Source organism: Hyla sarda, chromosome 2 (genome assembly GCF_029499605.1).
Source record: "Hyla sarda isolate aHylSar1 chromosome 2, aHylSar1.hap1, whole genome shotgun sequence".
In the NCBI taxonomy this organism is placed as follows: domain Eukaryota; kingdom Metazoa; phylum Chordata; class Amphibia; order Anura; family Hylidae; genus Hyla; species Hyla sarda.
The window spans coordinates 199,907,492-199,930,666 of NC_079190.1; the positions used below are offsets into that span (position 1 = coordinate 199,907,492).

The 23,175-nt window shown below is 44.2% G+C and overlaps 1 protein-coding gene across 2 annotated transcripts in view; it reads right to left on the reverse strand.

Moving 5' to 3' along the window:
- TASL (TLR adaptor interacting with endolysosomal SLC15A4) overlaps window positions 1-23,175 on the reverse strand; it is a 71,626-nt gene that overhangs the window by 28,240 nt on the left and 20,211 nt on the right. For both annotated transcript variants that reach the window (XM_056556141.1, XM_056556140.1), the window contains exon 2: window positions 4,022-4,129. In XM_056556141.1, coding sequence (XP_056412116.1) covers window positions 4,022-4,101 — 80 coding nt within the window. In that variant the 5' untranslated portion in view covers window positions 4,102-4,129. The remainder of the gene's footprint in view (window positions 1-4,021; window positions 4,130-23,175) is intronic.

The window sequence follows — 23,175 nt, forward strand, 5'->3', positions numbered from 1 at the left end:
TCTTTTTTCTCACAAGTATTCCAGTTTCTACAGGGCGTTGACACGCTCCTGTGACCATCAGGCTCGGCAGCTCATCCAACTCTATCTGGTACCCCAATCAAGGGGTGATATGCGCAATTCTTCTACTTTAAGGTGAGCGGCCACCCTGACTTAAGTCCTGGGTGTACATTCAGCATACTTTTTGGTTCCCTCACCTGCCAAGGGTAATACACGAGGCGCTGCCTCCCGGTTGTCTTTTTTGTCTTTATCTGATCTGTATCAACACCAACAAGGATTGTCTCTACATTTTCCATTTCTGTGACCCACATTCCTGTCTGCGTTTCTGCTCCACAATCTGTGTCCGTGGGACCCCAGATTCTGGTATCTGAATTCATGGTGTTCCTGTACTGCCTTCATTGTCTGAGTTGCTTATAGTTCACGTACCTGCTGTGCCAGTGCCAACTCAGGTGTCTATGTAACTGCTATGCCAGTGCCAACTCCACATTCTGAATACCTGTTGAACTAGTGCACCCTTTGGTGTCTCATTACCTGCTGTGCTAGTTCAACCTCCAGTGTCTGGGTCATTGCTGTCCTACCTCCAGTATACATGTTCCTGCTGTGCCACCTCTGGTGTCAGAGTTCCTGCTACACCAACTTCAGTGCCTTGGTATTTCACTACCCTCGTCTTATCCACTCATCCCTCCTATGTCCAGCCACCTATTGGTGGTCATTCTGAATTTCATGACCTGTGCAGATTCCCACTTAGACTTCGTATCCCAGTCTGGCCAACACCAAACCAGTAGTAGGTCAGAGGTTCCAGGCATCCTGCTACTGACTCTGTTTTAATTTTTACATTTGCTCCCATGATGAATATGCTATTGTTATAATACCACAGCTAACATTGAATGAATGACTACAAAACAAACAATAGGAAACATTTGTTTTTCCATTTTTGAAAAATGTTCTTATGACCTAAAAAATTGAAACAAAGGTGTCCAGCGGTAAGAAATGTATCCCCTATCCACAGGATAGGGGATAAATGTCTGATCGAGGGGATCCAACCACTGGGACCCCGATGCTATCTGCTGTACTGGGCCCCAGCTCGGCTAGATCGAATTTTCGTACCCAGCACGCAGATGGTCGAAACATGCCCCTTCCATTCATCTCTATGAGAGAAGCGGAGACACACAGATGCTGTGTCTCCGCCTCTCCCATAGAGTTGAATGGAGGGGGCGTGTTTTGACCAGCTGATGTGCAAAACATCACATTCAGGAGCAGAGCTGCGTCGAACTGAAGGCCCCTACGGAAGATCCCTGGAGTTCCCAGCGGTCGGACCCCCTGCGATCAGACATTTTCCCCCTTTCCTGTGGATAGCTGATACATTTCTTACCGCTGGACATCTTCTTTAGCTCTTAAGGACCAAGGGCGTACCTGTACGCCCTGGTCCCACTCCTGCTGTCTGAAGCATGCTCACGGGCTGTACTTGTTTTAGGGAGTGGCATAGTTGGCCAACACAGCCCTACTTCATTAAAGCTTCGTTCAGATCTCGTTTTAGCCTAAGTTTAAAGGGTCAGTTTTTTAAACTAAAACCGGCCCGTTAAACACATCCATTACCGCATGCATAGAATAACATGCAGTGACGGATGTTACACAAAATGATCTTTTCTGCAGGTTCTATTCCTGCAATTGTTTTTTTTAACCGGATGCAGGATGGAGTTTGCAGCACTTTTTTAATTTTTTTTTGCATGACCCCTTGCACGTCATATTGTGCCTCCCCTATTAAAATGCCTCCAGGCTGTCTTCCTCGTTCTCTTGTTGCGCATATGGCACTGGGAGAAGAAGTGCCCCACGCAGCCCCTGAGGTGTCCCTGCCTAATCTTATGCCTGTTCTTATGCATGGTATGTAGCGAAATGGAGTCAGCAGGCGCTGCGCTACATCACCAGAACAGCAGCAGACCGCGGCTGTTTTTTCATTTTCTCATGGCAGCCGCAGGTGAGTGGCAGGGGTGGTGGTGGGGGGGTTGGGAAGGTTTATAGAAATGTATTTTTGTGTGTATGTACAGTCATGGTCATGTGTGTGTATGTACAGTCATGTTGGCACCCCTGAAATTTTTCAAGAAAATGAAATATCTCTCACAGAAAAGGATTGCAGTAACACATGTTTTGCGATACACATGTATATTCCCTTTGTGTGTATTGGAACTAAACCAAAAAAGGGAGGGAAAAAAAGCAAGTTGGACATAATGTCACACCAAACTCCAAAAATGGGCTGGACAACATTATTGTAACCCTTTCAAAATTATGGATGAATAAGATTGTTTCAAGCATGTGATGCTCCTTTAAACTCATCTGGGGCAAGTAACAGATGTAGGCAATATAAAAATCACACCTGAAAACAGATAAAAAGGAGAGAAGTTAACTTAGTCTTTGCATTGTGTGTCTGTGCATGCCACACTAAACATGGACAACAGAAAGAGGAGAAGAGAACTGTCTGAGGACTTGAGAACCAAAATTGTGGAAGAATATCAACAATCTCAAGGTTACAAGTCCATCACCAGACATCTAGATTTACATTTGTCCACAGTGCACAACATTATCAAGAAGTTTGCAACCCCTGGCACTGTAGCTAATCTCCCTGGGCATGGACGGAAGAGAATAATTGATGAAAGGTGTCAACGCAGGATAGTCCGGATGGTGGATAAGCAGCCCCAAACAAGTTCCAAACATATACAAACTGTCCTGCCTGCTCAGGGAGCATCAGTGTCAGTGCAAACTATCTGTTGACATTTAAATGAAATTAAACAATATGGCAGGAGACCCAGGAGTACCCCACTGCTGACACAGAGACATAAAATAGCAAGACTACATTTTGCCAAAATGAACTGGAGTAAGCAAAAATCCTTCTGGGAAAACCTTTGGGGACAGATGAGACCAAGATAGAGCTTTTTGGTAAAGCACATCATTCTACTGTTTACTGAAAATGGAATGAGGCCTCTGGCACTGGGTGCCTTGAATGTGTGCAAGGCATCATGAAATCTGAGGATTACCAACGGATTTTGGGTTGCACTGTAAAGACCAGTCAGAAAGATCTTGGGTCTTCAAGCAGGACAATGACCCCAAACATACGTCAAAAAGCACCCAGAAATGGATGGCAACAAAGCCCTGGAGAGTTATGAAGTGGCCAGCAATGAGTCCAGATCTAAATCCCATTGAACACCTGTGGAGAGATCTTAAAATTGCTGTTGGAAAAAGGCACCGTTCCAATAAGAGAGACCTGGAGCAGTTTGCAAAGGAAGAGTGGTCTATCATTACGGCTGAGAGGTGTAAGAAACTTATTGATGGTTATAGGAAGCGACTGATTTCAGTTATTTTTTCCAAAGGGTGTGCAACCAAATATTAAGTTAAGGGTGCCAATAATTTTGTCCAGCCCATTTTTGGAGTTATGTCCAATTTGCTTTTATTCCTCCTTTTTTTGGTTTAGTTCCAATATGCACAAAGGGAATAAACGTGTATAGCAAAACATGTGTTACTGCAATCCTTTTCTGTGAGAAATACTTAATTTTCATGAAAAAGTGCAGGGGTGCCAACATTTATATCCATGACTGTATGTATGATGTTTGTGTATAATGTGTATGCATGTAGGATGTGTGTATGTATGCATCATGTGTGTGTAGGATCTGTGTATGTATGATGCGTGTATGTATGTATTATATATGTATATATGATGTTGTATGTATAATGTTTGTATGTATGATGGGGGGTATTTACCAATGGATTTATGTGTGTTTTTTTCGTAACTGTGGCACAATTCTTTGGCACAGTCTCTTTTTGCGACAAAGTTTGGCGCATTCTCTCCGGTGTCATTTTTTAAACTTTCTTCAAATCCTGTGTGTGATTTTTGCTTTGTTCAGTAATTCATCATTTGCGTCAATTGATCTTTGCGCAATTCACCGTCAAGAAATTTTGTACATGGAAAACACACGTCAGAAAATGTAAAGGCATCAAAATACATTAAAACATTTTTTTGTGAAAGCAGCGACACCTCCGGGGCTGCACAGTACTATCCTGCGACATGGTTGTCTCTGAAGGACCTTCACTCTCCGTTGAGCCAGCATTGGACATGGCCACACAGGTTCAGGAAGGGTAAGCACTAAAGGTAACAAAAAAAAAACACAAGTTAAAAATAAAATCCATTTCACATGGTGGCTCTAAACCCCACAACAGAAAATAACTAACTGTCACGATTCGGCTTACAGGTTGTGGATCCACTGTGTCAGCGAGGGATTGGCGTGGACCGTGCTGGTGGACTGGTTCTAAGAGGCTACTGGTGTTCACCAGAGCCCGCCGCAAAGCGGGATGGTCTTGCTGCGGCAGTAGCAACCAGGTCGTATCCACTAGCAACGGCTCAACCTCGCTGACTGCTGAGAAGGCGTGGGACAGAAGGACTAGGCAGAGGCAAGGTCAGACGTAGCAGAAGGTCGGGGCAGGCGGCAAGGTTCGTAGTCAATATGGATAGCAGGAGATCAGGTAACACAGGCTTGGAACACACAAGGAAACGCTTTCACTGGCACAATGGCAACAAGATCCGGCAAGGGAGTACAGGGGAAGTGAGTAGATATAGCCAGGGAGCAGGTGGAAGCTAATTAAGCTAATTGGGCCAGGCACCAATCATTGATGCACTGGACCTTTAAGTCTCAGAGAGCTGGCGCGCGCGCGCCCTAGAGAGCGGAGCCGCGCGCGCCAGCACATGACAGCCGGGGACCGGGACGGGTAAGTGACTTGGGATGCGATTCGCGAGCGGGCGCGTCCCGCTATGCGAATCGCATCCCCGCCGGCAATGTCAGTGCAGCGCTCCCGGTCAGCGGGTCTGACCGGGGCGCTGAAGGGAGAGAGACGCCGTGAGCGCTCCGGGGAGGAGCAGGGACCCGGAGCGCTCGGCGTAACACTAACATTGCTTGCTGATATACTGCAGGAGGGACTTAAAAATGGCTGCTCTACAGGGTAAAAAACGCTGTCCTCTCTGGCGGTAAGTTCTGTGTAAAAGGCACTGTGAACAGCTGATTTTGGCGTTTGCGCGAAAATTACTAACACCGTGCACCAAATTGGAGCATGTCCGCAAAAACCAAAGGGGTAAAAAGAAACTGTCAACGACCAAAATTGGTAAATTTTTCAAGCCGATGTTTGTGTGTGATCTGTGTATATATATGATGCCTATGTATGGCTGTATGTTTAATGTGTGCATGTCTGTATGTATAATGTGTGTATGAATGGATAATGTGTACATGTATGATATGTGCATGATAGATGTGTGTGTTTATGTATGATGTATGAATGTATGATAAATAATGCTACTACTGTCTAAAGGCTAGATCCAAGGAAACAAAGAAAATGTAAATGCTGATGGCACTACCATAAAGGATCTGGCTACAGAGGATAAAATGTGTCAATTAACATTTATTTGCACCTAAATAAAAAACAGTAAAACACATAAAAACAAGACACGTTTGAGAGTTATGTCTCCCTTTTTCAGTTGCACAAAGTGAAGTATCTAAAATCTGGAGAGTGAGTGAGTTTAAATTGAAAAAGGGAGATATAACTTTTATTGCTTTTATGTGGGTTCACATTATGTTTTCTGAGTACGGGGACCCGATCCGGCTTGGGGGAGTGAAAACCGTGCGTTCCCGTATCCCATCCGGACCCAGCCCCATTCTTATTCATTTGAATGAGCCGACTGGAGTCAAACAGTGACTCTGGTTTGCTCATATTTGCCCCGTATCTGGTTTTCTGACCAGACTAAAAACAGCAGCATGCCATGGTTTTCAGTCTGACAGAAAAACTGATACGGGGCAAAAATGAGCCGACTGGAGTCACTGTTTGACTCCAATCAGCTCATTCAAATGAATGAGAAGGGGTCTGGGTCTGGCTGGGATACGGGAGCACCCATTTTTCACATCTCCAAGCTGGATCCGATCCGCGTACTCCGAAAACATAATATGAACCCACCCTTTGATTGTTTTTTATTTTGGTGCCAATAAATGTTTATTGACACATTATATCCTCTGAATCCAGAACCTTTATGGTAGCACCATCAGCAGTTTAATTTTCTTAGTTTCCTTAGTTCTATGCTACTATGGTTCCCGTCTAGTTCCTGTCTACTATGATACTGTCCTAAGGACCATCGGCTGCAAGCCTTGGATCTACATAGTACCCCCACTGTGGGGTGATATGCCTGAACTCAAATTTTACCACAGGTGAGAGACCATCTATAGAAGACTTTGACAGGTCCTTTTACCCCATGGGATTATATGAGGCTGTCCTCTTCTCTCTCTTTTTTCATTTGATCATTTTAACTGTCTAAAGGGGGCTGCTCCTACTATTGTCTAAAGGGGGGGGGGGTGCTACTACTACTACCACTACTACTAATAGCACCTAAAGGAGGCTTCTGCTGCTACTACTACCAAAAAAAGGGCTACAGTTGCTATTAATACCTAAAGGGGGCCTGCTACTATATATGTGGGGGACAGATACTTATGTATACGGGGGTCTGTAACTATATAAAGGGGGGCCACTATTTTCAATGGAGCCTACCTACAAGGAATAACCCCTATTTGTAGGAGGCTGCTACTGCCTACAGGAAATTCTACTTACAGGGGGCAGCTATCTAGATGGAGATCTAGAGGTAGCACTTCCGTATTCGGAGCACCTCCATAATGGGGGAAACCACGGTAAGGGGCCTGTCTACATACTCGAATGACCTATCTACCTAATGGTGGGACCTACCTACTCTTCCCCCAACCCGCTTATCTACCTATTCTACTGTGTGAGACACCAAGGGATTATTGTTACTGTATTGAGTGCAATAGGTACTGGAAAGGGCGGCGTCTAAAATGTTTGTCTGGCAGGTTCTGTGGAGACAAGTTGTGGATGAAAGAAATTGTCATGACGGTCTGGGCTGGATGCAGAAGAAAAAGATAAGTGAAAGACTGATTTGAGAAGACCTCACCTGCGAGTCACCTGTAACTGTATGTAATCACTTATATGGTCTACAGAACTTGTATAGAGCCTATATCTACAACTATATGGTCACTGTATGGGGGGAATATTTCCCTGCATACTGGTTACATTGGTCTCAATATAGAGGATTTGGTGAGTATGATGGTAGTATGTATGGTGATAACATTCCTTGTTGTAATATTCCTTGTCATCTTGTAGTTCCAGATTTACCTTCTTTGTTTGTCCTATTCATGCTGCAATCCCCCCCCCCCCCCCTTAGTATCCCAGCATGTCCTGTTGGTCCGTATCCCCTTTATCCATTATTAATAAAGTGTTTTTTTTGGCTGTGGTGCCATCCATTACCCTCCCCCCTCCCCTAGTATCCTGGGTCCCGCATCCCCCCCCTCTTAATAAACTGTCTATCTCGCTGTGGCACACTTTAGTTTTTTCTCCTCATCTTTTAAAAGCCATAACACTTACAAGGGATTTTATTTGCACCACCAATTGTACTTTGTAATAACATCACTCATTTTACAACCAAATCTATGGTAAAAGAAAAAAAAATTGTGGGCTTTTGTAACTTTTTTGAGATTCCATTCCTAAACAGTGCACTTTTTTTTTGCAAAAATGACGCGTTATCTTTATTCTGTAGGTTCATTCAATTAGAATGATACCCAACTTATACGGGTGTTTGGTTTGTTTCGTAACTTTTATTTTTCCGTATACCGGGCTGTGTGAGGTCGTGATCTGTAGTTTTCATGCACCATTTTTGTTTTTATAGGACTTTTTGATTGCTTTTTTAAATTTGTTTTCTGCTATATGAAGTGACCAAAAAATCTGAAATTCTGGACTTTTGTATTAAAAAAAACAAAAAAAAAGGGAACATTTCAGCACCTTTCTGTGGAACAGTGAAGCACAAAGGACAACTGATAGGAAATTCACCAAAAGCTGATGTTATAAAAAAAAATGCATCTGTTAAACATGTATAAAAGAGGGAGCGAAAAAAGCACTTCAAAATGCATCAGTTAAACATATAGGTTAAACACATCAGTTAGGCTGGGTTCACACTACGTTTTCTCCCATACGGGAGCGCATACGGCAGGGGGGAGCTAAAAGCTCGCGCTCCCGTATGTCACCGTATGCGCTCCCGTATGTCATTCATTTCAATGAGCCGACCGGACCGAACGTTTCACTCCGGTCGGCTCATTGAAATGAATGACATACGAGAGCGCATACGGTGACATACGGGAGCGCGAGCTTTTAGCTCCCCCCTGCCGTATGCGCTCCCGTATGGGAGAAAACGTAGTGTGAACCCAGCCTTAAACTGAAGACAAAGTGCAATGTGAACGGAGCCTTAGCAGTAAGGGTATGTTTACACCACAGATTTTTAATTGGAATGTGCAGGGAATGTCTGCAAGTTATTCAGCTGGGATTCCGCCTTGCAGTACACTCCAATTGACTACAATAGATCACCACCCTGCTACGTGCACACAGCGAAAGTTCGGAAACTGAGTTTCCAACAAAGATTAGAATTCTGGTGGAAGACAAAACATGTTTAATATTCTGCCAGAATCCATGAAGTATCATTATTCCATTAAAAATAAGTGTAAATTAAGCTACATTTCTGTTCCATTTACCAAGGAGCAGAAAGGGCAACAAATTCAGCAAGGAAAGTTTCCTCACGATTCAGCAGTGTGAACATTCCTAATGAGTAAATCATTTCACATCCATTGTAAGGGTGCATTCAAACGAGTGGATCCACAGTGTATTTTACACTGCGGATCTGCTGCCGAAGGACCCCTACAGGGTGCCTCAGATGTGCCTGCTTGGAGCGGCAATATGCTGCTATGAGCAAACACACTGCTGCGACCACTCCCCCTGTTCCCTTAACTAGGCAGAGAGCAGCTGCGATTTGCGAGTATTCTGCGCATGCATGCGGCGACACGCGCATTGCAATGTGTCTGCTTGTAGCACCATATTGCCACTTCAAGCAGGCACATTTGAGGCACCCTGTAGGGGTCCCTTGTGGCGGGACCGTGGATCCGCTCGTCTGAACATACCTTAAAGGAACATAACCTTTGCCCTTTGTTAAAAGTCTACTCTGCCTCTTTCACCATCCAGCCCTTCCTAATATAAAAAAAAAACACAATCATAAAAAAAACAGAATACAAAAAAAAAAAAAACAGGAAGTCTAGTATTTGATTAAAAGGGTTTTCTTACGAAATTCAGTGAATGTATAAATCATTAGAACAGAGCTTTATAAACTGGGTGCCGTGACACATTAGTGTGTAAGTGGCCGTCCTTAGGTGCATCACAGCAGCAGCTGCTGCTGGTCATTGTTCTTAAATGGGCACTGTCAGATACAACAACTTTTTATATGTTGTACATCTTGGCAAAACTATACCCCTTTCTATTATACTTCATAAGAAAATGTTATTTCCTTTTTATAGAAATCATGGCTTATAAAATCATGGCTTTGTCAAAGCAGAAGCACAGGCATGGACAAAGTCCAATAAGTGAGGGTGGGCTAGCACTCTTCTGTGCTCTCTCCTGTCTGATAGGACAGAAAAGAGCACAGAGGAATGCTATCAGACAGGAGAGAGCACAGAGGAATGCTAACCCACCCTCCCTTTCTGGACTTTGTCCCTGCCTGTACTTCAGCTGGGACAAAGCCATGATTTTATAATACATGATTTTAGGGATGTCCCGATACCATTTTTTTAAGACTGAATACTGATACTTTTTTAAATGTCTGGTGACAGGGTTTTTTAACCCCTTAACGACGCAGGACGTAAATGTACGTCCTGGTGAGGTGGTACTTAACGCACCAGAACGTACATTTATGTCCTAAGCATAACCGCGAGCATTGGAGCAATGCCTGGAGCATGCGCGGCAGGTCCCGGCTGCTGATCACAGCCAGGGACCCGGCCCGTAATGGCGGACACCCGCGATCCCGCAGATGTCCGCCATCAACTCCTCAGATGCCGTGATCAATACAGATCACGGCATCTGCAGCATCGCCAGGGCCGGATCATCATTGGCGCTCATGGAGCACCTGCTCCGGGACCGGGCCCCGTGCTGCAGGGGGCCCCGTCACATTCAGGACATCCCTGCGGGCTGCTCAGTAGCGGATCGGGCCCCCCGTTAGCGCGGCCACTTTAAAACAGTGACCAGCGGCGGCTCCTGTGGGCCCGCCCCGGATTCCTCCTGCTTTTTCTATATTTCATATTTCCTTACCTGGCCGCACTCGGCAGGCTCAGGTGATGCGTCGGGTCATGTGGGCTGTGACGAGTGACGTCTCCTGCGGTTCCTCTGCACAGCGTCAGGGGCGTCACTCATCATTTCCTGCAGGGCACAGTTTTCTTCATTACACCCCAGCGCTGCAGGAAATGACGAGTGACGTCCCTGATGCTGTGCAGAGGAGCCGCAGGAGACGTAACTCGTTACAGCCCACATGACCCGACACATCACCTGAGCCTGCCGAGCGCGGCCAGGTAAGGAAATATGAAAAACAGAAAAAGGAGGAAGAGGGGGGAGCAATGATGGGGGGAATGATTGGCAGGGGGGAATGATGAGCGGGGGGGGCTAATGATGAGCAGGGGGGGCTAATGATGAGCAGGGGGGGTAATGATGAGCAGGGGGGATTAATGATGAGCGGGGGGGGTAATGATGAGCAGGGGGGTAATGATGAGCAGGGGAGGTTAATGATGAGCAGGGGGTTAATGATGAGCAGGAGGGGTTAATGATGAGCAGGGGGGGTTAATGATGAGTGGGGGGGGGGTTAATAATTAGCAGGGGGGGTTAATGATGAGCAGGGGGGTTAATGATGAGCAGGGGGGGTTAATGATGAGCAGGGGGGGTAATGATGAGCAGGGGGGGTAATGATGAGCAGGGGGGGTGGAGAATGATGAGCAGGGGGGGAATGATGAGCAGGGGGGGAATGATGAGCAGGGGGAGGGAATGATGAGCAGGGGGGAGAATGATGAGCAGGGGGGGGGAGAATGATGAGCAGGGGGGGAATGATGAGCAGGGGGGGTAATGATGCGCAGGGGGGAGAATGATGAGCAGGGGGGGATGATGAGCAGGGGGGAATGATGAGCAGGGGGGAATAATGAGCAGGGGGGATAATAATGAGCAGGGGGGGAGAATGATGAGCAGGGGGGTAATGATGAGCAGGGGGGGTAATGATGAGCAGGGGGGGAATGATGAGCAGGGGGGAATGATGAGCAGGGGGGGAATGATGAGCAGGGAGGAGAATGATGAGCAGGGGGGAGAATGATGAGCAGGGGAAAACATGGGAAAGGAGACGGGGGGGGGGTTAAATATGGCACAGGGGCTGATAAAAGGGGGAGGAAGGAGGGGGGGAAAACTGAGGATCAAGGGAATCAAAGTTGGGGGGATGATGAGGCACATAGCTCAGAGCTATAGTCATTTATTTTACATATATTTTTTCCCCTCAAATTTTCCTGTGAAAATGAGGGTACATGTTATATGCCAGTGTGTGTTATACGCAGATAAATACTGTAATTCCCCCTCCACCCCTCACATTCAGCAGGACATCCCTTTCTGTGGCCCCGCAATAACTTTAAAAACGCAGGGAGGTAGCGCACGCAGGGACATCACTGACGTCCTGTGCGTGCGCCCATAGGAGCGGAGCAGCGAGGATGCACGCATGGTAAGTTACCTACACATCATCTTCAGTGCTCCGACCACCGCTCCTCCGGTCCCGGGACATGCTGCTATGGCCCCTAGGCCATTGCAGTAGATAATGACCCCGGACCAGAGGAGCTGTGGTCGGAGCACTGAAGTGGGGCAGTAAACAGACATATAGTCTCCAGCCATACACTGTATATGGCTGGAGGCTGTATGTCTGTGGGGGACACTGCCAACATACATGTAGGGGGACTACAACCTAATGCGGGGGAACTGCCACCTACTGTGGGGGAACTGGGGGTGGGGTTGGTGGAGAAAAGTGTAGTGGAGAAGGACCAGGAGGGCATGGGGGGCAGAAGTGAAGTTGTATGGGGGGGGGGGGGGGGTGAGGTAAGGTAAGTGTGGGTTTGGTTAAGGGGGCAGAGGAGTGTGAAGGGGACTGAGGGGGGGGGGGTAGGGGGTGCAGATAAGTGGAATAGTGGAGAAGGACCAGGGGTGTTGAAGGGGGGGGGGGGACTTAAAGGGGTACTCAACCCCTGGACATCTTATTCCCTATCCTTTGGATAGGGGATAAGATGTCTAGGGGTGGAGTACCCCTTTAAGGACCAGGGGAGGACTAAGGCTAAGTTTCCAGAGAAGGCAAAAGCACAAGAAAAAAATGCCCAAAAATTACCATAACACAGGAAAAAGCAGTAGCAGTTTTTCTGTGATTTTGCAGGTAAAAAAAAGGGGGAAACCTAGCCTTAGGGGTCTCTGGGAGCAGGAGTCTGGAGAAGGACTTAGGGGTCTGGGGGGGCACAGTGGTCTGGGGGAATTAGGGTTCGTCCACACTACGAACTTCCGCCAGCAGAATTTTGCTGCTCTGTGCACACTACGGAAGACACAGTGTGTGGCAGTATTATTTTTAGAGAGCATGATGTTTGGCAGTATAATATACAGGGTACACAGGGTTTGGCAGTATAATATACAGGGTACACAGGGTTTGGCAGTATTATATTTTGGAAGCACAGTCTCTTGAAGGGTTATAATGATTGTTGTCTTTATACAGAGGATGAGGATCGACTGGTGAGGAACCAATGATGTCCAGGCATCAAACTTTACAGAGGAAGATGGAGCTGGAAGAAGACATGCGTCTGGACCAGATGAAGAAGAAAAGGAAAGACAACAGACAGTGGCGTACTAAGGGGGGGGGGGGGGGCGGCCCGCCCCGGGTGCCGCTCACAAGGGGGGTGCCAGGGGCGGACTGACCCGCCGCTGCCACCACTACTGAGGATCCGGGACACTCGTCCCAGATCCCCAGCAGTAAGCGCTACATTCTCCTGTACGCGCGATACACGCACATACAGGAGAAGACGTCCCCTCTGTGTGAGCCGCATCTGCAGCTACACAGAGGAGACGCGACCTCCGTCCCCACGCAGCACGCAGTACAGATGCCGATGACGTCACTCATCGGCAACTGTACTGTGGAGGGGAGAAGACGCGGGCCCTGCAGCTGAGGAGATCGCTGCGTGGGATATCAGGTGAGCATCCTTTTTTTATTTTTTTTTCTCAACTCTGCCTATACCTATAGGGAAGGGGAGGGGGGGGGGGTTACTCTACATATACCTATGGGGAAGAGGGGGGCGTTACTCTACATATACCTATGAGGGAGGGGGGGTTACTCTACATATACCTATGGGGAAGGGGAGGGGGGGTTACTCTACATATACCTATAGGGGAGGAAGGGGGGGTTACTCTACATATACCTATAGGGGAGGAGGGGGGGGGTTACTCTACATATACCTATGGGGAAGAGGGGGGGTGTAGCTGCATATACACATGGGAAAGAGGGGGTGTAACTGCATATACCTATGGGAAAGGGGGGTTACTCTACATATACCTATGGGGAAGTGGAGGGGGGGTTACTCTACATATACCTAGGGGGAAGAGGGAGGGGGGGTGTAGCTGCATATACATATGTGAAAGAGGGGGTGTAACTTCATATACCTATGGGAAAGGGGGGGTGTAACTGCATATACCTATGGGGAAGGGGAGGGGGGGTTACTCTACATATACCTATGGGGAAGGGGGGGTGTAGCTACATATACATATGGGAAAGAGGGGGGTGTAACTGCATATACCTATGGTAAAGGGGGGGTGTATCTGCATATACCTATGGGAATGAGGGGGGGGGGTGTAACTGCATATACCTATGGGAATGAGGGGGGGTGTAACTGCATATGCCTATGGGAAAGAGGGGGGGGGTGTAACTGCATATACCTATGGGAAAGAGGGGGGGGGTGTACCTGCTTATACCTATGGGAAAGAGGGGGGGGGAGGTAACTCTGCCTATACCTATGGGAAAATGGGGGGGGGGGTAACTGCCTATACCAATGGGGAAGAGGGGGGTAACTCTGCCTATACCAATGGGGAAGAGGGGGGTAACTCTGCCTATACCAATTGGGAAGGGGGGGGGAATCTGCCTATACCTATGGGAAAAAAGGGGTTTAACTCTGCCTATACCTATGGGAAATGGGGGAGGTTTATTTCTTAACTCTGCCTATACCTTTGGGGAAAGGGGGTGGGGGGACTCTGCTGCCTATGCCTAAGGAGAAAGGGGGGTTAACTCTGTTCCTATACCTATTGGGAAGGGGGTTTAACTCTGCTGCCTATACCTACTGGAAAGGGGGGCTTCCTAACTTTATACCTGGATGCCTAACTACTTACCTACATACCCAGCTACCTAACTATGTACATACCTGGCCATATATGGCTGCCTAACTACCTAGCTAGCCCCCTACCTACCTAGCTTGTCACCTACCTACATATCTGGCTTCCTGATCTACCTACCTAGTTACCTATTTACCTGGCTACCTACCTACCTGCCCGTTTACTGTGAAGGACACCAAGGAGGGCATTATTACAGTTTGTGGGCCTATAGATGGAAAGATTGTAGAGGAGGGGAGAGCACAGGAAAAATGCAGAGTCTGACATGTTTGTCCTGCAGATGTTAAGAGATCTACATGGCGGTCTTATCCGGATGGAGAAGAAAAGGAAAGAGGACGCCGCTGATCAGAAAATACGTAATTGTGAGTCCCAAAATGTAACTGCAATCATTTATATGGTATATACATCCTGTGTACAGCTTATATCTACCGCCATATGGTCCTGTATATAATCCTTTATAGTATACTGGTCTGTGTATAGTGGTTTTATTCAGTACAGTATGGCAGTATTATCCAGTTATTGTGTGGTGGTATATATTTACTCCTTGTATACCAGTATTATTAGTCATGGAAATTTACCTTTGTTAAAGTGTTTCTTATATATATAAATTTTAGTTTATTGTTTGTGGGATTTGGGTGGAATAGGGGCATGGCAGAAGATTGACGAGCTGCAGAGCCTAGCAGGGGCCCTTGCTTTTTTTTGGTCCGTGGGCCCTGAGTGTTGTCAGTCCGCTCCTGGGAGGGGGTATAATTAAGGGGGGGGGGGAGGGGGGTGTAATTAAAGGGGGGGGTTGCGGGTGGGGGGGTGCCAAACAAAGGGTCCGCCCCAGGTGCCAAATGCTCTAGGTACGCCCCTGACAACAGAGAAGACGTCTCCTGTGAGTCATTTTATGTTTGTGTATTCTCCTGACTGTCCCATTAGATCTCTCCTCACTTCTAAGTTTTGCGCTAATAATGGACTTCTAAGTTTTGCACTGTGTGAGGCTCCAGCTGTTACAAAACTACAACTCCTATAATGCCTGAAGCTCTCCAGACATAATGGGTGTTGTAGCTTTGCAACAGCTGGAAAGAGTGACTTGAACTGAAGTGATTTTAGACCATGCAGCCATTTTATTTTAACGGGGGCCTGACTCCTGTGACACCCACCAAAAAAAAAAAGGGACATAGTCTAATATACCCAGGCCTATTTTTGGTCTCAGTCTGTTCCTTACTTGACAGGGCCGCAACACGTCTCAGTGGAAGGGAAGGGGGACTATCGGGGGGGGGGGGGGGGGGCATCATAATGAAGTGCTCCGTCTTCCAGGCAGTCTTAATCTGGCCCTGAGCATCGAGGTCACTAAAATGGATGATCGGATCGCCCGCAACGCTGCCGTGGCGATCCGATCATCCAGCACGGCAGCCGGAGGTCCCTTCACCTGCCTCCGCTGCCTTCCCGGAGTCTTCTGCTCTGATCTGCCTTCCCCCAGAGCAGAAGATGACCAATAATGCTGATCAGTGCTATGTCCTATACATAGCACTGAACAGTGTTAGCAATAGAGTGATTGCTATAAATAGTCCCCTATGGGGACTATTAAAGTGTACAAATAAAAGTAAAAAAAGTAAAAAAATAAAGTAAAAAAAATTTGAAAAACCCCCTCCCCCAATAAAAACATAAATTGGCCCATTTTCCCTATTTCACCCCCAAAAAGTGTTACAAAATATTTTATATACATATTTGGTATCGCCAAATGCGTAAATATCTGAAATATTAAAATAAAATGTTAATGATACCGTACGGTGAACGGCGTGAACGTAAAAATGAAAAAAAGTCCAAAATAGATGCTTTTTTATAACATTTTATTCCCCAAAAAATTTATAAAAAATGTATTAAAAGTTCTATATAAGCAAATATGGTATCAATAAAAAGTAAAGATCAAGGTGCAAAAAATGAGCCCTCATACCGCCGCTTATACGGAAAAATGAAAACGTTATAGGTCTTCAAAATAGAGGGATTTAAACGTACTAATTTGGTTAAACAGTTTGCGATTTTTTTTAACGCAACAGTAATAGAAAAGTATGTTAACATGGGTATCATTTTAATTGTATTGACCCAAAGAATAAATAACACATGTCCTTTTTACCGTAAATTGTACGGTGTGAAAATGAAACCTTCCAAAATTAACAAAATTGTGGTTTTCTTTTTAATTTCACCACACAAATAGTATTTTTTGGGTTGCGCCATACATTTTATGGTAAAGTCAGTGAAGCTCTCATACTAGTCTGTGGATGAAAATATATAAGAGTTATGATTTTTTGAAGGCAAGGAGGAAAAAACGAAAACGTAAAAATGCAATTGTCTGCGTCCTTAAGGCCCAAATAGGCTGCGTCCTTAAGGGGTTAAAATGTATTTTTATTATGGGAAAAAGAGGGGTTTTTTTAAATTTTATTACAGAAAGGTTTTTTTTTATTATAAAAAAAAAGTTTTTTATTTAAACTTTTTGAAAAGGGGGGTGATACAAACACCTAAATATTATTAGGGAAGGGGTTAATTCACATTTATTAGTTAAAAAAAAAAAATAAACATTTTTTTCACTATTGTTTAGTCCCCAAATGGGACTACACCCTGTTCCAAATTATTTAGCAAATTCTATTTAAGTGTCACAAATTTAGTTTTTCAGTTTTATTAAGGGATAGCAATGTGTCTCGGGGCTATTTTGATCACTGAAAACAATCTCGGACACCTGTGATAGTTAGATTGCCAGGTGAGCCCAATATAAGGAAAAACTACTAAAGGTTCACTGATGAGTGCCGTGCAATCATGGATGATACAGATGGATGGAGTAGTGGATGGTTGGTGGACAGCCACCCTGTTCCAACAAGGCTGCGATGTCAGCAAGGTGGTGGTGGAGTCATGTTTTGGGGCGGAATCATGGGAAGAGAACTGGTCGGCCCATTTAGGGTCCTCGAAGGTGTAAAGATGACCTCTGCAAAGTATGTGGAGTTTCTGACTGACCACTTTCTTCTCTGGTACAGAAGGAAGAACTATGCTTTCTGTAATAAAATCATCCTCATGCATGACAACGCACCATCTCATGCTGCAAAGAATATCTCTGCATCAGTGGCTGCTATGGGGTTAAAAGGAGAGAAAGTCATGGTATAGCCTCCATCCTCCCCTGACCTCAATCCTATTGAGAAACTTTGGGGCATCCTCAAGCAAGATATCTATGAGGGCAGCTCTGGGCTATTCTGACATCTAGCAAACAAATTCAAGCAGAAACTGTCCAAGAACTCACAAGTTCAATGGACGCAAGACTTGTGGAGCTGCTATCAAATAAGGGGTCCTATGTTAAAATGTAACAACCTGTTAAAATGTTTAAAAAGTTAAAATGTTGTTAAAAGTTTGATTGAAATTGCTTTTGATTTCAGTAAATATGCTGCAAACACAACAAATGACAATTTTTAGTTCTTTACAACCTATAAAGTGTTTTGAAACTTACTGTGCGTAATAATTTGGAACAGTGCATTATAAGTTTTTTATGTTTTAAAAAAAACACTGTTGTCATTAGGGGGTTTGTTTAATAAAATTTGAATTGTAGTCTTGATAGTTGATAACATGAGAAGTTTGCTGACTGTTATTTACATCAATTATTTAGGTGGAGAAAAATATCATTTGCATAATCATTTGGAACAGGGTGTATTACATGCAATCTGTAGAAGGAATACACTGTTCAATGCAATGCCATAGCATAACATTAATCAGTGTTATCGGCGCACCTTTACTACTGCCTGCCATGGTTGGCTGCAGTATAGGAGCAACGATCGGATGGCATGGAGCATGGTAAGGGACCTCCGGTCATCCTCTCAGCTAATCTATCTGGACCCTGAGCTACCAGCAGTTAACTTCAGGACTTTTAGACGTCGTGACCAACTTTTCTCATGGCATCTAAAGGGTTAATGCTGGACATCACCGCGATCTGTGATTTTTGGCATCAGCCACAGGTCCCAGCTATGACGCGCGCTGCATAGCACAGGGCAACTCCGTGATACCTGCCAGCAGGGGTCCCACTAGCAGGTATTGGATTGAGTATCAGGGACATTTGCACGAGTACAAGTACACGTGCAAATGTCCAGGTTTGGTTCCGATACCGATATCAGTATCGGCATCGGGACATCCCTACATTATTTCCATAAAAAGGAAATACAATTGTCTTATGAAGTATATTAGAAAGGTTAATGTTTTGCCAAGATGTACAACATATAAAAAGTTTTTGAATCTGACAGTGCCCATTTAAGTGACCATAGCCCAGTGGTGCTGATACTGAACTGGCAGCTGGTGCCATGGCCACATTAAATCTGTGAGTTGCAGTGGCTGGCAGGTGATGAAGGAGGGGGGGGGCACTAAAAGGGGGTGATGAAGTGGCATGGGGGGTGATGAAATGGCACAGAGGTTATCAAGGGGGTGGGAATGAAATAACAGAGGTGGGGTAGCAGCCATATTTGTAATGCTGATACTGGTATCATGTTGTGCATTGTAGGACATGCAACACAGTATGGTGCCCCCTATGAAAAGTATGGAAAGCTCTGCATTACAGTCATCAATTGGTGATCGATGGAACTCTGACTGCCTATTGTGTACATTTATGTAAAGACTTCCCTTCAAACTTAAATACCAGACACCACTTAGCCTCACTGTTCCTACAGATGTCCCTATGGAAACCCTGGTTATCAGTACAACCGTCTGCTGTTATCAGTAGTCAGGACGTTATGGATGATAGTGGACATCAGCTACCAGGCTGATGTCTGCCATTAACCCTTCAGATGCCGTGATCAATACTGATCACTGCATCTAAAGTACCTGCAGGCCTTGGGGGGACTCATCCAACCAAAAGCAGCACAATTGTGAAGGTCAGATGAGTCAAGATGCCACTCTTCCTTCCTGGATCCGCTCATCCTGGACCCATCTGTATGGTCTGCCTTCTGGCAGACAATACAAATGAATAGCAGATAACAATGGTCAGTGCTATGCCGATGCATAGTACTGAACAGTAGAAGTAATTAAAAGGTTGCTATAAATAATCCCCTGTAAGGACTTAAAAAAAAAAGTTTATTACTTCATTTTTTTAATGTTTTAAGCCCCTCCCCCAATAAAAAAATGTTTAATATAATTTTAGAAATCCCGTACGGTGAACAAAGTAAACATAAAAAAATACCAAAGTCTAAAATTGCTGATTTTGGTCACATCACGTTCCAGAAAAAAATGGGATAAAAAGTGAAAAAAAATTACGTATTTGCAAATGTGGTAGTGATAAAAACTACAGATCACAGAGCAAAAAAAATGTACCCTCAAACAGCCCTGTATACAGAAAAATAAGAAAGTTATAGGGGATCTGAAGAGGACAATTTTATACATACTTTTTTAACAAAAGAATTTTGACTTTTTGTAAAAGTAGTACAATAGAAAAGCATGTAACATGGGTTTTGCTTTAAGTGTATTGACCCACAGAATAAAGAGAAATTGTTAGTGTTTCCGTGTTTTTTGTTTTTTTTTTTGTTTAATTTTCCACTACAGTTTTTTTTTTTTTGGTTGGGTCATACATTTTATGGTATAATTATAGAAAGTTGGCTGTGTCCTCAAGGCCTGGCAGAATGGGCTGTGTCCTTAAGGGGTTAAATGTTATTAATTTATTAAGTCTTTATGAAGGTCATACTCTTTTATATACATATATATATATATATATATATATATATATATATATATATATATATATATATATATATATACAAATTCTGTATTTTCCTACAGACAGCCTTGGAGATAAGTGTTTACACTTAATCACCACTAGAGGGACAGGTCAGTCAAAACATCATACAAATATACAGATGTATGTAATAACTCAAGTTAAAATACAAAGATTAGCCTTGTTTACATCTATGCTAGATGCTCATATATATCTCCTTTTATCACATATATTAATATTTACATATACCATTTATTAGGCTCCTTTCACACTATGAAAAGAACCCGTTATATAACACCCGTTATAAAATCACGGGTGATCGCGGGGTAAAATGGCCATGCAGTATTTCTCCCGCTACTATCTCCCGTCCCAAAATAACGTGCGTTATGAATGACGGGCGAGAACGGGTTAAAACGTGTATTAGAACAATCACATAGACTATAATGGGATTTATTAACGTAAATTAGGGCTTTTCTAATGGCCATTTTACCCCGCGATTGCCCGCGATTTTATAACGGGTATTATATAATGGGTCCTTTTCACAATGTGAAAGGAGCCTTATTTTGCAGAATAAATGAATATTTAAAGTACACGTGTACTTTCAGAATAAACTGTCATGTGTGAAAATCAAAAATGGTGGTTATTAGTGATGAGCGACATATGCTATATTTGAATTTGCGATATTTCGCAAATATATGGACGAATATTAGTGCTATATTTACGGAATTCGCATATTCGATATACTTGCGGTTATTTTTGCATGCACGCACGCACAACATATGCGCGTGCGCGCATGTGGATAACTTTCTACCTATCTATATTATCTATCTATCCATCTATCTATCTCCTAATATTCTTTACTGACGATATTTGAGAATATGAGGATATTTGCGAAAATTCGCTCTCCAGTCTAATACAGTAAAAGTATAAAAGCCTTCTTTAGACCACAAGCTGGAAGCAGGGAGGGATAAGATCACTGTGATGTACTCTGTGGGGAAAAAAATTACAAATATTTGTAATTGCGAATATATAGCGCTATATTCGCCATATTCATGAATATACGAATATGCAAAATTCTCATAAAATATTTGAATTGCGAATATTCGCGCTCAACACTAGTGGTTATTAATAGAACTAACTCTGAGTAGGTGACCATTACTAGTAACATACCACAGGGGTTATATTTGTGCCCTATTCTCTTTAGTATATTTATTAATGACCTTGTAGAGGGATTGCACAGTAAGGTATCAATGTTTTCAAACAAGATATTAAGCTCTGTAAAGTGGTTAAAGGAGTTATCCACCATACGGTAATTTTAGCAGTTACCTGCCAGACAGTAATGGACATCCTTAGGAAGAATCCTTGCTTGTCTTGGAGTTAAATGTTATGAGATTACCTTAAAACTGTGGCTTTCTTATTGTGAACTGGCTTTTCCTGTTGAAGTTTTCTCTTTAACTACAAATCCCATAATTCCACTTTTCTCCCTCCCACACATCAGCCACCCCACCCATTGAACCACAAACGTGCTGAATTCCATGCAAAAGACCAGTGCTTTCTAACCAGCGTGTCTCCAGCTGTTGCAAATTCCCTGCGGTCACTCCACCTACTGAAGCAGAACAGGCTCCCTGTATTCATGTGACTAGTGAGGTACTGTCTCGGCTGCACTGAATACTGGGAATTCCTGAAACAGGAGTAATTTCGTATGCTGTTAGAAATGAACATCCAGAGCAAAGATCACATAAGAATGCGAGACCAACCATCAGAGACAGGTACAGCTATATTATGAACTAAACTAACTTTACAGCCCCTTTAACATAGTCAAATAAAAAAAAATCCTGGAATACCGCTTTAACACAGTAGAGGACAATGTACTGTTACAAATGGATCTTGAGAGGTATGAGTTTTGGGCTAAAAATTGGCAGATGAGGTTCAACACTGATAAATGTAAGTTTATGCATATGGGGAGGAAAAATCCAGGCTGGGAATATGTATTAAATGGGAAAACACTGTGGGATGACTGACGTGGAAAAGGACTTAGGAGTTTTAGTAGACAGTAAATGTAACTCAGATAAAATAATGCATAAAAGGGGCATAGATGCCCATGACAAGGAAATAATTCTACCACTGTACAAATCACTAGTCAGACCACAAATGGAATACTGTGTACAGTACCAGGCACCAGTGTACAAGACAGATATAGTGGAGCTGTAGAGGGTTCAAAGACAGGCAACCAGAGTAATACAGGGAATGGGAGGACTACCGTACCCAGAAAGATCATCAGAATTGGAGATTTTCCTATCCGTGATGACGGAAAATATAGATTTTATTAAAGACAGGAGGCGAACATTATGCTAACTCTTCTTTACTAATAAAATTTAGCGGCAAGGGTTAACAATATCATTTAGAGGATAAAAAATTATATGTAAATTAGGCATGAACATTAGCCAAGAGCATCTATGCCCTCTGCTTCTGGATCTGGACGCCAGCTGAAAAAGTGAGTAGTCTGGCAATTCAAACGGGAAGCAAAAAAGTCCAGGTGAAGAGGACCCCAAAGAGTGTTGATGCAATGAAAAATCTGAGGATCCAATTTCCAGTCGTTGTAATCGTATAGGAAACGGGAGTTCCAATCTGAAATCGTATTGGATAAACCTGGAAGATATTCTACTTTCAGAAGAATATCTTTGTCCAGGCAAAAATTTCAAAGGGTCTTTGCAATATTGGCTAGGACCCCTGATTTGGTACCTCCCAAGCAATTGATGTATTGCACTGCTGATGTATTGTCCATTCTTAAAAGAATGCAGCAGTGAGAACGATCCTTTGCAAGACTCTTGAGGGCGAAGAATCCTGCTAGAAGCTCCAAGCAGTTTATGTGGAAAATTGATTCCTCGGAAGACCATTTTCCTCCTGTAGAAGAGGAACCACATCTGGCTCCCTGTTCCAGACTAGAATGTGTTCTAGGCACCAGAGAAGTTCCTCTCTGGTTTCTGTGGTCAGAGATATTTCAGCTGAGTAACCACGTCCTTCTCTTAGGTGTTGAGCCTTGAGGCGTTGAAGTGCCCTGTAATGGAGCTGCGAAAATTGCTTGAATGGAGGATGAAAGGAGACCCACTACTCGAGCAATGGTACTT